The sequence below is a fragment of the Zootoca vivipara genome, chromosome 16 (genome assembly GCF_965207765.1).
Source record: "Zootoca vivipara chromosome 16, rZooViv2.hap1.1, whole genome shotgun sequence".
Lineage (NCBI taxonomy): Eukaryota > Metazoa > Chordata > Lepidosauria > Squamata > Lacertidae > Zootoca > Zootoca vivipara.
The window spans coordinates 33,376,697-33,392,545 of record NC_142599.1 but is presented as its reverse complement, the minus strand read 5'-3'; the positions used below and the strand labels follow the sequence as shown (position 1 = coordinate 33,392,545).

Below are 15,849 nucleotides of genomic sequence, written 5' to 3'. Positions count from 1 at the left end.
TGTATGAAGGACTATGTTGTCTTGCTGTGTGTCATTCTCTAAGACTGCATGTGTGTGATTTATAACTGCTGCTGTATTTACTTATTTCCATTTATTTAAAAATATCAATATTTTGCTTTCTATCCAAATAGGTCCGCAGCAATAAAGCACAAAGCTGAAATACAAACATTGTCTAATAAAATAATTATTTAATACAATCATTCATGAAAGATTAAAAGTCCCAATTAGATAAATAGTGGCTGGTGCTGCAATTCTAAAACGTACTTATTGGAACAGCCTTGACCAAAATACGTGGCCCAAAGGCTACAACTCACATCAGCCATGCTGTGCATGATCTTATATTCCTCAATCACCTCCACATCTTACTCATCATTTTGCAGAACTCAGTAATCCCCAAATGTTGCAACCTTTCCTCGTTAAGGGAGTTGTTCCATCCCCTTGATCATTTTGAATTACCCTCTTCTGAAACTTTTACAGGAATCTCTTTTTACAGATTCCTGTACTCATGGTTCTGAACAAAGTACTGATCGGAGCATAGGGATAAGGGAGCCTGGGATCCCATGATCCCTAGCTAACAGCACCAGTGGTCGGGGAAGATGGGAACTGTAGTCCAAAACAGTGTTTCTCAACCAGTGTGCCTCCAGATGTTTTGGGACTACAACTCCCATCATCCCTAGCTAGCAAGACCAGTGGTCAGGAATGATGGGAGTTGTAGTCCCAAAACATCTGGAGGCACACTGGTTGAGAAACACTGGTCCAAAACATATGGAGGGCCAAAGTTTGGGGATGCCTGCTGTGGATTATTGCTGGACTCCAACTCCCATCAGCTCCAGGCAGCACAGCCAAATGGTCAGGGATGATGGGAGCTGGAGTTCAACATTACATCTGGAGGGTCACAGGTTCCTTCCCTGATTTAGACACAGGTCCTAACCATTCGGGGATCACATACTGAATTCCCCTACAATGGTGTAAAGCAGTGTTCCCCAAACTTGGGTCTCCAGCTGACTACAACTCCCATCATCCCTAGCTAACAGGACCAGTGGGCAGGGATGGTGGGAATTGTTGTCTGAAAACATTTGGAGACCAGAGTTTGGGAAATCCTGGTGTAAAGCAGGATTGGGGAGCCTGTGGCTCTCCAGAGGTTGCTGTACTCCAACTCCCATCAGCCCCAGCATTGGATGATGGGAACTGGAGTCCAACAACATTTGAGGGCCAGGATCCCCATCACTGTGGGGAAGTTGCTTTTTACCCTTGTTCTGAGGAACCCTTTTCAGCCCGAGGCACATATTCCCTCCTGGGCAGCCTTCCAGGGGCACAGTGGTGGGCGGTGCCAGAGTATAAAGTGGGTGGAGCCACAAATTGCAAATACTGTACCAGGTTTCTACATTAGGCTAGTAAGTTTCTACATACAGACTCACCCAGGGAAGCAAGAGATGCTTGAGTTGGGTTAAAGGCACATCCCAGCCAGACAGAAACACTCAAGAAGGATGCAAAGCTGGGCATTTAAATCACTATGATAGCACTTTCAACTGTTATGGCTTCCCCAAAAGAATTATGGGAGCTGCAGGTTGTGAAGGGTATTGAGAGTTGTAAGGAGAACTGAGATGTCACAGAGCTACAATTCTCAGAGGAGTTTAACAACCAAGCCCGCTTCAAGGGGAACTCGGGGGCCTGTAGTTCTGAGCTCCTCTAGCCACTCTTAGGCCCCTCAGCAGACTACATTTCCCAGGACTTTCGGGGGGGGGGGGAACCAGACTGTTTTAAAAGCGGCATCATACCTTTTAAAAACTGTAGCGCAGATGGCGCCAAGGAAAAGCAGACAACTTTGCTGTTGTGTTTTGCTTTCTGACCCACGTGCAAGGATCCAGGGCGTGGCAGCGGCTGTTGTTGTTAGCGGTGGGGTGTTGTGAGAGCCTGACTCTGTGTGAGCTGGTCTCTCCTGCACTCTCTCCCTGTCTATCTCTCTGCGCGCAAAAAGTCCTCAGCGAGTGCTGCTCTTACTCCGCCTTCCCCTCCCTGTCCTAACCAGCCCAGCCCAACCCAGCCCGGGGCGGGGCGGGGGCCTCCCTAGTGTATAAAGCTCTGCTCTGGGCAAACTGCCCAGCTTGTAGAGAGAGCGAGATCGCGAAGCGAGGGCGGAGCAGGCAGGCTGGAGAGAGCGCTTGTCCGCGCCGTCGAGCAGGCGCCACTGAGCCGCGGCTGTGCGTAAAGACGCATCAAGCACACTTTTGGTTTTCTACTCTTTACGAGAGAACCCCAGGCGTCCTCCTCAATGGAGCTGCTGCTTTTGCTGTGGGCCCCGCTGGTGGGCCTCTGGTGCGGGCTTTGCGTGGCGTCCGGAGAGCGGCACACCGTCTTTTGGAACAGCACCAACCCCAAGTGAGTTTGGGGGAACGTGGAGGGGAGAACCAAGCCCTCGTAGCCAGGGGCTGGAGAGTTATCGTCGTCACCAATGCCCAGCCCGAATTTATTTTGGCGTAGCTCCCGCGCCACCCTGTGATAATGGGGTTGTGTTGGAAGGATGGCCGCCTTTTAACAAGGCACCCAGGGGACGCTTAGGGGTCCGGTTTCAGGGGGTGCTCCACTGGAGGCGCCTTGCAGGCGGGGAGAGCGGCCAACCTTGGCCAATGCTCGCCCCGTTGTTGAAAAATCTGCCATATATTGAATAGGTGTGCGTGTCTTTTTTGCAGAGGGAGCTTCTTGATGTTGGGTGCGGACGTTCAGGGAAAGAATGAGTTTTGCCCAGAAACCCCTTCGGTTAGAAGTTAGCCATGGAGGGGTCGTTTCCCCTAGAAGTTGGAATATATCTGGGGAGAGCCCGTGGAGATTCTGACGGGTTGGAGGGAAATAGGACTCTGCTTCCACCCCCCTGGTGGTTTGGTGCTTTTTGGCATTCTGCTACCTTCCAGTCTCGGTCGTTGCCCCTGTTAAGGGAAAAGGGGCAGCTGGCCCTTTAAATCTGGAGTGAAGGCTCTGGAGATGAAAGTTTTTTCTTGCTTTTCTCTCTCGTCCCCCCTCGTCCCCTTCGCCTCTCAGCCTTAGCTCGCCCCCTCCTGTTCCTGCGCCTGCATCTTGGGCGAGGGCCGCCCAGGGCAGCCCACCCCTGGCAGCCTGGCACAGATCTCCCGTGCCAGCCCCAAAGCCTCATGTCTCAGGTTGCCTCTTTGAAGGAGGCAGGTTTAGCTTTGCAAAATGGGTTCCTGGACCCTTGGAAGGAGGAGGAGCTGGTTGGGCATAAAAGCTGGAATTCGTAAACATCCACACGGTAGGCCTGCGCTTGGCACCCAGCCCGTACCTAGGCACCGTCCGTGACAAAGGCATGATGAATCAGGTCTTTGCTGGGAAAGATAGGGCAGTGCGAACGGAAAGGACCCTTTGCTTGCCGCGGTGGGGAGAGGGACGCCGCCTTTGCCCCTTGGGATTCCCGGGTCCGGTTTACAGCATTTTTGAGGAGTGGACAGCTCATGGGTTTTAATGAGTTACGTAACGCCGGCTGTAATTTATGTATGACACACAAAGGACCGAAAAGGAAAAAGACAGGTTCTCTGCCCCAAGGAGCTTACAGATCTGTACTTATGATGGCGCGTGCAGGAGACATCGGGCTTTTGTTTGCGTGCTGGGAATTGGAGGGTGGGGTGGGGCATTAAAAGTGGCCGACAGCCAGGGGTGCCAACTTGAATAAAATATTTTTTGAGGGGTAAGCCACATAATCGATCACATGACGGCTCACCATTTGAATGGCTATGCCCATCGTTTGGGGGGGAGCTGCCCCCCTCAAAATAGACTCACAACGAGATGCATTAGGGAAGGAGGAAGAAGCTCTGCTTCTTGAGGTGTTGGTGCGGTTTGCAGGTACATTCCCCTGGCATCTCTGGGCTGACTCACCTGTTGAAAAGTGGCACGTTTTTTCCCCATTTGTTAAAAGGCCCAGAGATGGGTGGGCAAAGGGTTTCCAGGCAGTTCCCGGGGACTGAAGAGTTAATCGCATTAGGCGATTGTTTTTATGCTGGAAGGTAAGGTGAGTGGAGGGAGGGAGGGAGGGCGAGCTCTGGTGCCTTTGTTCATTCAGCCTGTGTGTGAGAAGCGCAGACATCTGTGTCCTGTTGTGCAAACCTCAAGGCCAGGGATCTGGCTGGCCCTTTCCAGGTGGCCTTCCTCCCCCCCCCCTCCCCACGGCAGCTAGCTTGTGAGATTCGCCCCTCCCCCCTGGCCTTGGGGTCAGGTCAGCTCTGTGCTGTTGATTTGGGTGGGTCTGATCTTGCTTTAATCAGAGCTTTTGTAAATGAGTCTTTGTAATTGGGGAGGCTGAGTGATTGGAGAAGTAAACCCTCCATGCCTAGGGGCAGTGTACCTCTGAATAACAGTTGCTGGCAGGGAGTGGGGGGCAGCCAGCAGCCATTTCTGAAAGCAGAATGCTGGACTTTTAAAAAAGATTTGGGCAAGTTTGTTAAGGCTATCTGCTGGGAATCGCATATGGGGAGATTTTCTGTTGAGCTCAGGTCCTGCTTTGGGGATTCCTAGAAGAGGCACCTCTGGTTGGGGACTGTGATCCAGCAGAGCGCTGCATCAGGGTTCAAAATTCAGATATATAATCTGATTGCCAAATGGCACCTTACACCTCGGTTACAGTCATCACAACAGGAAGTCAAGGCAGCATTTTTATTTTGCAATAAAATTAATTAATTAATTATTATTATTATTCATTTCTATTCTGCTTTATGTTCTAAAGAAAAACATCTCAGAGTGGTTTACAACACATTAAAACATCAGATTAAAAAAAAAGCGCAGAATAAAACAAATTCAGGCTTCAAGGGAAATATTTCAGATCCTTCTCTAAGTGACATTTGGCTTTCCCCATACAGTATTTATTTACCTGCTTAACTTGTAGAGCTGCCCCATAGCAGAACTACTCTAGGAAGGCAGTGTGGTGCAGTGGGTAGAGCAGACTTCCTCAACCTCGGCTCTCCAGATGTTTTTGGCCCACAACTCCCATGATCCCTAGCTAGCAGGACCCAATGGTCAGGGATGATGGGAATTGTAGTCTCAAAACATCCGGATGGCCGAAGTTGAGGAAGCCTAGTTTAGAGTGTCAGGCTAGGACCTGGGAGATCAGGGTTCAAATCCCCACTCGGGAAGCTTACTGGAGTCAGTCGCAGACTCTTAACCGCAGGGCCATTGTAGGGATTAACTGAGGAGAGGAATGATGCCAGATTGGCATCCAGAGATCCCCATCGCATGGCAGATTCTCTGCAGTAACAGAAGGGGTGCAGGAATTGCACTTTGCACATGCACAGAGGTTCCTTTCATCTGTTTGTAACTGGATGTTCCCAGCTTGGCGCCGGAAAGAGATGCTAGGACTCTTCAGCCTTGTAAGGCCTGGGGAGGGGCGTGCCTGTGGTGAGATCCTTTGGGGATTTAGAAAAAATATGTCCCAGGACTACAACTATAATAGCTCATGTAGAGCATCTTGCTGGCAATCTGTGCAGACTAGGTGCGTGAATACTCTGTATAAGGCAGTTTTCTGTGTTCCTATTGAAGTCAGAACCATGAGGACTAGAATCTTGGTGCATCTAGCCCTTCCCCTAAAAATACACTAAGGATCCGACTCAATATAAAGGAGCTTCCAGGGTTCAAAAAAAAAACCCTCCCATTGCCACTGACCATTGGACATGCTGGCTGGCTGTGAGTTGGCCTCTGGCAGGTGCCAGGTTGGCAAAGGCACCTTGAGGATGATCTGCAGAGTTTTACTTTATTGCAGAAGATGAACCGGGCGGTGATTTCAAAGTTGTGCCTGTATTCCCGCTGCTGATACTACTGGCCTCTTCTCTGCCATTCACCGGTGCCTTAAACCCACCGGCTGGCACTGCCAAGAGGGCAAAGTTCTCAAGCGGCGCAGGCAGCAGGTGGTGGGTCTTGGCCAGCCAGGCTGAATCAGCTGGAGAAAGTTGGAAGAGAGCAAAGCCGCAGCTGGCCAGCCGCTCCTTCCTTTCCCAGGGTCCGTCCCCCTCCCCTTCCTTACTAGCCGTGGGCCTCTTCCTTCCTGCCCGGCGCTGGCGAGAGCCCAAGGGAAGGCGCCAAGGGCACGCGGGGCAGGAAATCTTTCCTTTTTTTAAGCCAACATGTTGTTAAGATATATATTTTAACGTGTGTTTTTTCCGCCCAGGACGCTGGAGGCAAAACCATCTTTTTGGCTCGGAGGCTTAAGAGATGGCTAAGGCCGATGCCAAGCTGGGTGTGGAGCGTGCAGCGGGGTGTGTGTGTGTGTTTTGTGTACAGCTCCTGCCCCTGCAGGGAGGAGGCAGTTGCTGTGGCGGGTTGAGAGTTCAGGCAGAGGAGATTGCAGGGCCCAAATGTGGCCACCTCTGGCAGGGTGGAAAACCCTGAGGCAGCTGTGTCTGGCCAGTTTCCTTCCAGGGAGGGCAGCCTTAATCACTTTGTGTCGGCCTGTTGGTTGTCAAAAACAGCAGTGATCACATCCATGCCAATACTTTCAAAGCACATTGCTTCCTTTCCAAAAGGATCTTATCCCTCGTGAAGCTACAGTTCCCAGCACCCTTAAACTACAGTTCCCAGGCTGGGAAATTGGAGTTGAACATCTGGGGGGACCCAGAACGATTGGACTTATCATGGCTTTGCTTTTCACGGTCAACTTCATCACCCTCTGGAGCAGCTGCTAGCCCATGCTGGCTGCAGATTATGGAGTGCGAAAGTTGTTGAGCACCTACCTTGCTCAGCCTCAAATAGCCAGCATGCCCAGTGGTCAGGGATTATGAGATCTATAGCCTGAAACATCTGGAGGACCAGTGTTCGAAACTAGGCAGGTGTGTTTGCTACTGGTGCAGGTCCAATTGCGACTACGTGGAGATTTCTGGGCGCCAAGTTTGGCGACCACAGTTTAGAAACCTCTGCATAAAGGTAAAGGGACCCCTGACCATTAGGTCCAGTCGTGACCGACTCTGGGGTTGCGGCACTGATCTCGCGTTATTGGCTGAGGGAGCCGGCGTACAGCTTCCAGGTCATGTGGCCAGCATGACAAAGCCACTTCTGGCAAACCAGAGCAGCACACGGAAATGCTGTTTACCTTCCCGCTGTAGCGGTTCCTATTTATCTACTTGCACTTTGACGTGCTTTTGAACTGCTGGGTTTGGAAGGGATGCGGGTGGTGCTGTGGGTTAAACCACAGAGCCTAGGGCTTGCCGATCAAAAGGTCGGCGGTTCGAATCTGCTCAACGGGGTGAGCTCCCGCTGCTTGGTCCCAGCTCCTGCCAACATCTGCATAGTTAGTACCATTTCCATTTCCCCTGTGTGTTTCTCCTCCTTGCATACTGGGACAAGCGAATTGCTGTAAGAGCAAGTTCCAGCCAAGCGATGTAGTTGAGATCACAGAATCCTAGCGTTGGAAGGGACACCATGGAGCATCTAGTCCAACCCCCTGGTGGACAGACATTCCATTGTGGCCACTGGTAACCAGGGTTTAAGGTGCCATATGGCGCCTAGCTTATATACCTGAGTTTGTAACACTGCGTTCACCACCCCGATCTACAGTTTCTCATTCCGTGTTGTATTCCACTTTTATTCAGAGCAGGCCCATTCACGACCCTGACTAACTTGGTTCCATTAATTTCAGCACACCTAGCTTTAAGTAAAAAGCAATTGACTACAACACATCAGTGCTATGCTATCTCGGCAAGTGGCTTTGGGTCACTGTTGCAAAAGTGACAGCAACTAATAAAAGCAAAATAATAATAATAATAACAATGAGAATGATCACCTCCCCATAAGCATCTGGTGTGCCCCTGCGGAACAGCACACTGGATCTGTCAGGATTGGCACCCGCTGCCTTGTGACACCAGGCAGGCGCCTTGCCCGTACCCTTTGGGGTGCTTGCTAAAAGCAATTTTTTTTGTTCCGGCAAGCCTATCCAGACATGTAGAAACTGCCGGGTGCTGTTAATCTGGTTTTCGCTTATAGCTGATGTTGTTATTTTTTGGGGGAGTGTCTAAAACACTTGCCTTTTTTTAAAGAGGATACTTCTGTTGTTGTCTTGCCGGCTGATTTGAGGGCTCGTGACAACCCAACAGTGCCTAAAGGCCGTGAAATAAATGGATGAGGCTGGGAAGGGCCACTGGCCACTCTTGTTGCATTTGATTGCACTGTTTTGACAAGGATCAGCCCAGCTGCTCAAGGATCTTCCAGGGGGTCAATACTTCTGGGTGGTGCCCTGGGGCGAGGAGACAGATGGAGGGAGGGTGGGTGGGTGGGCGCCCCCCCACCCAGACCCTGGTGCTATCTCTGCACCTGAAGCCAAGATAAGGTGGATTCTCCCATTGCTGCCTCCTGCCACCCGCCTTGGGCGGCCAAACCGGTTTGTGGGTTCGTTCTCCTTGGGAGTCTTTTGGTTTCCAAAGCTTCTGTGACTCAGGGCGGAGTCCCTCTTTCCACAGCTGGCTTGGTGAGGCTTTAATAAACACCCTGGCTTTCTGCTGGGAATGTGGGCTAGCCCAGCATTTGCTTTCGATCCTGGGTTCGATCCCCAATGGCATCTCCGGGTAGAGCTTGGGAATATCAGCTGTCTCAAATGCTGGCGAGCTGCTGCCAGTCAGTGTGGACAGCACTGAGCTAGATGGGTAATTTTTCCGACTCTGTATAAGGGAGCTTTCTGCGTTCCTATTTAAACTATTTTGAACTGGGAGGACTGGAATCTTTTTTGAGCTTCGCGCCGCAAACCTGCACATGGAGGAAGCTGCCTTCTACCGCTCACCTAGCTCAATATTGTCCACACTGGCTGGCAGCAGTTCTTCCAGCTTTCAGGCAGGGACAAATTCCCCATGCTACCTGGTTATGCCGTTGGAGATTATCACCAGATAATTTACAAGGAAGCCTGCTGAATTCATTGGGGCTTATTCACAACTTTTCCCTGTTTGTTTTGTATCACAAAATCTTTAATAAAAACTATTTTAAGAAAATAAAATAAAAACGAAGCACATGAAGGTTTGCAACCTAAGTTGTGATGTCCAGAGCCCCCCGTTCAAATCTCCCCTCTGCGATGGGCTCGCTTGATTAGCCTTTGGCCTCAGTGTTTCTCCCACCACCATCTGCAATATGGGTATAATGTACTGTAACTGATTTACCTTGGGGCTGTTGTAAAGGTGTCAATCGGATTAATGTGTGTGCAGCAGTTCCAAGGCTTATAAACGCTGTAAAAAAAAGTGCTTTTTTTTTTTTAGTAGATGGCCAGGCTGAAGTTTGTTATTTCTTTTGGGGGGGCGGGGGGGGATAACTTGGAGCATCTGCCTTGCAGCTGTAAGAGTTGCATAAAGGTTTATTTAAATGCAGTTGGTCAACTTAAGAAAATAATAACATTCAGGTAATGGATCAAGTAAAGTAGCAATTATTTAGGTTAAGAGCCAGCCCCAAATAATTACGGGGGGGGAGGGGTGTTTCTGCAAGTCTCCCCCTGTGAGTAAGTTGTTTGTATGCATTGTTTCTATTCTATTCTTTAAAAATCCATCTCAAATATATACAGGAAGAGCTTAACAAAAGCTCCCTTTGAGTAGCGTAAGAAATAATAAATACACGGAATTCATAGAAAAGCATGCGTTACTTTGTCAGCGATTGAATCAATGGATTTCCTTTTTTTTAAAAGTTTGTTTTCTCCCCTCTTTTCATCTGAATAGAATTGCCTAGTACCTTGTCATAGCCATATTGTTGTAAATTTTACTTTTCCAGCCTGGGATGTTGAAGCTCTACAGTGGCGGGGCAGGGAGGAAAGTTACGAAGGGGTTCCTATCTTGCAAGGCTGTTTTGTGAGGATTTCTTGTAACTTTTATTTTATTAGTGGGGAGGCGATGAAACAGTATGTGACACGCTTATTTCATTGGGGTGCTGGGGCAATTGAAATGGCATTGATTTCCAAACAGTGTCTCCTCCCCCCCCCCCACAAGCCTTCTACAAAGGGGTTAGGAAAGGGGTCCCCAAACTAAGGCCCGGGGGCCGGATGTGGCCCAATCACCTTCTAAATCCGGCCCGCGGACGGTCCGGGAATCAGCATGTTTTTACATGAGTAGAATGTGTCCTTTTATTTAAAATGTATCTCTGGGTTATTTGTGGCCCCCCACAAGGTCTGAGGGACAGTGACCGGCCCCCTGCTGATAAAGTTTGCTGACCCCTGGGTTAGGAGATAATTTGTAAGATAATTTCCTAGACGTTTCTCGCAACATTAACTTTATTGGAGGATGGAGACGAAACGGCATCGGCTTCAAAATTGTGTCTGCCCGTTCCACCGCCACCACCAACCTTGTCTGAAGGTGCCTGCTTTACAGAGTTGCTTGTAAGGATTTCTTAGAGGAAGTGTATGCAGGCGTCCGATTGCAAGCACTAACGTTGCTGCCGTTCCCTCCTCCTGATACAGGTTTCAGTGGGATAGCTATGCCGTCGAGGTGCGGCTGAACGACTACCTAGATATCATCTGCCCGCACTACGAGGACAGCAGCGTGGCTCCACACTCGATGGAGCGCTACACCCTCTACCTGGTGGAGCAGGAGGAGTACGAGGCCTGCAAACCGCGCTCGAAGGAGCAGATCCGGTGGGAGTGCAACAAGCCGGATGCCCTGCACGGCCCTGAGCGGTTTTCGGAGAAATTCCAGCGCTACACTCCCTTCACGCTGGGCAAAGAGTTCCGGGAGGGCCACGAGTACTATTATATCTGTAAGTTTCCGTGGCAGAGAAACCACACACACACACACACCCTTACCAGCTGTCGTTTATTTTTTCCGTTTTAGCACTCCTAAAATTTCTTCTTGTGTTGTTCCTGAGACAGTGGAAGGTCACTTATTTAAGCCCATTTTACAGATGGGGGAAAAGGAGGCTGGGAACTAGAGTAACTAGCCTAAGGGCTACTTGGTGGGTTTTTAAAAAATTCTAACAGGCCCTGGTTATTGGATTTTAAGGGCCGGCCTATAGGAGAGATCTGTCACAGGTTTTTCCGAACATTTGGGGTTTCGGTTATGAACATCCACCAGGGTAGGAAAGTTTGTGTTAGGTGGCATTTAAAGCCATCTCAGCCAGAGGCCAAGGCTGAATTTTTCAGCAGTGTAGGGAATTGGGTTGGGTTTGTGAGCTGAGGACACCCAGATCTCTTGTTTTGGGCCAGGTAATGAATTTGAGGGAAATAGATCAGGATTACTGGGCAGGATATAAATCAGGCATCCCCAAACTTCGGCCCTCCAGATGTTTTGGACTACAATTCCCATCATCCCTGACCACTGGTCCTGTTAGCTAGGGATCATGGGAGTTGTAGGCCAAAACATCTGGAGGGCCGCAGTTTGGGGATGCCTGATATAAATTTTGCGGATTAAACTAAACTAAAGTGACTTTTCTATAGGAAATTTGGGGGTGATTTATGGGGTTAATCAAACTTGATAGGAACAGGATTTGTTGATGAATTAATTTGGGCGGAGGGTAACGAATGAAAGAGGAGCTGATTTGGGGTGAACTGTGGTGGGGTGTAGTTTAATTGAAGAATTGAACATAAGTTATGTGTTGTATAATTTTAGCCTCCAACCACCCACGCAACCCACCCAAAATAAATGCACCAGTAAATAAAAATTAATAAAAGCTTCTCTAGTCCATGTCAAGTTACCAGGTCTCAGAGTCATATGGACTAGATGTCCCCCAGTACCTACACAACCTCCTGGCTGTTTCAACTCTCGCCAATAAAATCTCTTTCTCAATTCCTCCCTATTAGCAAAACCTATCCATCGCCACGGAGAATCTTGCCTTAAATTGAAAGTCTTAGTGGCTGGAAAAAATGGTGAGTTTTCTAGTGCCTGACACTGTCTGTCTGTCTGTCTGTCTGTCTGTCTCTAGTTAAACCCATGCCATTGTCCTGATCAAACTCCCCCCTCCCCCCTGCAAATGCTATCTGCCAAGTTCTGCAACAGCCTTTTGCAACCTGGTACCCATCAGCCCCAGCTAGCATGACCTATGGGCCAGGGATGACAGCGAAATTGGGGGGGGGGCACAAGCTTGGGGAAGGCTGCCTTGGAGAAATTAGACAGATCTGATATGAGTCCCTGTCTCCCCTCCACTTCCTATTCCATGAAAAGAGGGTGAGATACTTGGCAGTTTGGTGGGGAGCGATATAAATTGGGATAACTGTATGTGTGTGAGGGGAGGGAAGAAGGTTTATACTCTCCTCCTCCCTGATGCTAATGCTCTGGTCTAATCTCTCTCTCACACACACACACTTTATGTGACTGCTCTTGAGCCTAATAATAATACCTGACACATGTCAGTATTCAAATCTTTTTGCCTGCATTCTCTCCACCAGGCTTCCTCAACCTCGGCCCTCCAGATGTTTGGAGACTACAATTCCCATCATCCCTGACCACTGGTCCTGCTAGCTAGGGATCATGGGAGTTGTAGGCCAAAAACATCTGGAGGGCCGAGGTTGAGGAAGCCTGCTCTCCACGGTCCTTGCAAGGGGTATTGCCCCCCCCAGTTGCAAATAGCATTGTCCCAGTGGTATTGCCCCGCGTCAAGAGAACGGGGGCTGCAGGCTGGGATTTAAGCTGGGATCGAGAACTATGGGCTCAATATTTAGGTTGGCTGTGTTTTGGGGTCCGCCCTTCACTGTGTGTCTCCGTTCGCTTTTAGGTCGGATGCCCCCCAGCCGCAGCCCCACCCTGAAGGGAAAACCTCAGTCAGGTAGGTCCATGGGAGGGAGTTTGTTCTGCAGGGGTGGGGTGTGTGGAGGTGCCGCAGAGAGGGGCGGCACAATCAGCCATTTGCAGGGGACCCATTGACAAGAGACCCCTCTGGACCGGCGCCTCCTCCTTCCTCACTCTTGCCACCTGCTTTTCCAGCCCCCTCGCACTCAGGCCCTGGCAACAGGGGCGGTGAGAACGAGGCCACACAACCCAACACACATTTATACCATTACGGTACCACTTTAAACAGTTGTGGGTTCCCCTCAAAGACTTCTGGGAGCTGTAGCTTGTTATAGGTGCTGAGACCCCCGCCTTTTCCCCTCCTGGAGCTACAATTCCCAGAGTGCTTTAATAATCAGTTCCTCTTCCCTGGGAACTCTGGGAATTGTAGTTCTGAATTTCGGGGTAGGGGTGGCTCATATCGGCTCTCGGCTCCCTTAGCAAATAAGATTTCCCAGAACACATTGGGGGAAACCGTTACTTTTTAAAGTGCCGCCATAGGGCTTTAAATGTATGGTGGTGCGGGTATGGCGGGGAAGAAATGGCAGAAATGGTGGTGAGGAAGGAGACACGCAGAGGGAAAATAGAGGGCGTCAGACCTCCAAAAGGACGGAAGTGGATGGGTTTAGGAAGTGGTTCAGGAGGAGAGGATTTGAATTTGGCTTGAATTTTGCTTGCCACACACAGTGGTACCTCGGTTTATGAACACAATTGGTTCCGGAAGTCTGTTCATAAACTGAAGCGTTCATAAACTGAAGCGAACTTTCCCATTGAAAGTAATGGAAAGTGGATTAATCCGTTCCAGACGGGTCCATGGAGTACTCAACCTGAAGCATACTTAACCCGAAGCATGGGTGTAATTGCTTCCGGAAGTCTGTTCATAAACTGAAGCAAACTTTCCCATTGAAAGTAATGGAAAGTGAATTAATCCGTTCCAGATGGGTCCGTGGCGTTCATAAACCGAAAATTCGTAAACCGAGGTGTTCATAAACCAAGGTTCCACTGTATTATTCTTGTCCTCTGTGCCCAACTTTGCTGGTTACCAGACCCTTTCCTCACCTGCTTGTCTCTCTTTCCAGATGACCCTGACGCAACGATGCTCCGCAGCGTGGGGCACAATTCGGCCCCCCGTCTCTGCAGCCCCTTCACCTTCGTCCTCCTCTTCCTGCCGCTGCTGATGCCGCGGGGGCCCTGAGGGCACCCAGTTCCCCAGCTTGAGCCATCGGCAAAGGGGGCGGCGCCTGTTCTGTTGCCGCCACCAACCCCCCAACACAGTGTGGTGTGGGGGGCGCGAGACTCCACGCGCCCGCAAGGCCTCCGTGTGATGTGTTGGTGCACCAGTCAGTTTTAGCAGGCTGAGCGCCGGGGTCAAATCGCTGGCAGCCCTACGAGGGATGTGGCTGGTGGGGTCTGGGACTGGTGAGGGGTCTTGTGGACAGATATCTCCCTCCAGCAGACAGACGTGGACCAGATGGGGCTCCCTGGTGGCAAACAAGGCTTGGATGGATCCGGCCCGGCCATGAAGGCTGTGGCGCTGAGTTTCCTGCGGGCAGGAATGCCACCTCGTATCATGCCCCCTTGATGGTGTATGTGGACTTTTGGGGACACCATGAAATTGGAGCCACACAGTTACCTTAGGACTCTGTACAGTTCAAATTTCTTTTGTGACTATCAAACAGGCAGGGCCTGAATTTTTTGGAGTGGGGAGGAATCCCCTGTTTTGTGTGCCCCGTTTTGACGACGACTCTTCCCGCTGCCTCCGCCCAGAGTTCAGAAGACCGCTGCCTTGTACCTGAAAGGATCAAACTGGAGACCAGTCGCGTTGAGGATGTGTTGACCTGTTAGATCAGACTGAGGGGTTTCACCTGGTCCAGCATCCTGCTTCTGACAGTGGTCAGCCATTTATCTCCAGGAAGCGCTACCAGCCCTCCCCGTGCTGCTTACTCATGGCCACCATCAGCTTCTGGTATACTGCCTCTGCTCAGGGGGGTTCCATTTTCAAGTCTGGCAGGATGGCGAACATTTTGGGTCTTGGTGTACGCAAACCTGCTGAGGAAAGCAAATGCCCCTGTTTGGCACCCGGTGATATTCAATCACAAGGACAGAGAAATGAACAGACGGGGTGGGGTGGGGTGGACTTCTGTGTGCGGAGGGGAAGGGGAGATAATGTAATATCTGTAATATATATATATTTTTATACTGAATAAATAACCAGACGAAACGTGCTATATCAGTGTTTGTGCTCTGCTGCGGTGCCGATCCGTATGAACTTGCAGGTCACCTCTGGTGTAGGGGCAGAGCCCGGGAAAGGGGAGGTGATTTGATTATTGAGGGGTGGGGTCTGGTGGTGGAATTGTTTTTTTGTGTGTGTGGGAAATGGGCAATTTGCAGAGTCCGAGTGGCAGAGACTCCGTTTGGGCCTTGAATATTTTGGAGACGCTTTCCCCCCTCCAGATCCTCTTGGTATATCTACTACTCTCAGTTTTTCAGGGTGTCATGGTGGGGGAAAGAACTTTGTCCACGGCAGCGACTTAAGTTGTGGAGTTTCCACAGAGATGTATCCACCACCTTCATTACAAAGCTTCAGTCCTTTGCTGAAGATGCAATCCGGCCTTTGGGATCAGATACATATTTTAGGACCCACCCTCTTACCTTGATTGTAATCTGTTTTAAACTGATTTTTAAAATGTTTATTATTATTATTACTGTAACTAGCTCCCAGGAACCTGATGGTGAAGGGGCGGCTAAGAGATTGAAGTGATACTTATTATTTAATTAGTTATTTGAGACATTAATGCACTGCTTAAGTATCCGCATTTCTAAGCGGAGTATGTAAAAATAAATATCGTGGAAAACAGGAAGATTAAAAAAAATATCATATACACCTTAGACAAGGAACAAGGAAAATTGTAGCAACGGAAGAATCGCAAAAACCTACAAGTCAGGCTTCCTCAACCTTGGCCCTCCAGGTGTTTTTGGCCTACAACTCCTATGATCCCTAGCTAGTAGGACAGGGATGCTGGGAATTGTAGTCTCAAAACATCTGGAGGGCCGAGGTTGAGGAAGCCTGGGCTAGCTTTTGCTGTTAAATATTATGTCACACTTGAATTTTTACTTTTTTCCAGAAAACCCAGGGAAG

The 15,849-nt window shown here is 49.7% G+C and overlaps 1 protein-coding gene across 2 annotated transcripts; it reads left to right on the top strand.

Annotated features, from left to right (window-relative positions):
- The first annotated feature begins 2,107 nt into the window (after positions 1-2,107).
- Positions 2,108-14,931, top strand: EFNA1 (ephrin A1). Of its 2 annotated transcripts, XM_035098965.3 has the most exons (5): positions 2,108-2,379; positions 10,412-10,707; positions 11,747-11,812; positions 12,658-12,708; positions 13,790-14,931. In XM_035098965.3, exons 1-5 carry the CDS (start codon positions 2,273-2,275, stop codon positions 13,903-13,905), a joined length of 636 nt encoding a protein of 211 aa, XP_034954856.1. In that variant the 5' UTR covers positions 2,108-2,272; the 3' UTR covers positions 13,906-14,931. The 2 variants fall into 2 exon arrangements, with proteins under 2 accessions (XP_034954856.1, XP_060125306.1); XM_060269323.2 differs by lacking the exon at positions 12,658-12,708.
- Positions 14,932-15,849: the final 918 nt, after the last annotated feature.

Coding starts and splice junctions, on each gene's coding strand:
- EFNA1 (XM_035098965.3), top strand. CDS start 2,273: ATGGAGCTGCTGCTTTTGCTGTGGGCCCCGCTGGTGGGCCTCTGGTGC. Junction 10,708..11,746: donor CCACGAGTACTATTATATCT/GTAAGTTTCCGT, acceptor CCTCCCTATTAG/CAAAACCTATCCATCGCCAC. Junction 11,813..12,657: donor CTTAGTGGCTGGAAAAAATG/GTGAGTTTTCTA, acceptor GTTCGCTTTTAG/GTCGGATGCCCCCCAGCCGC.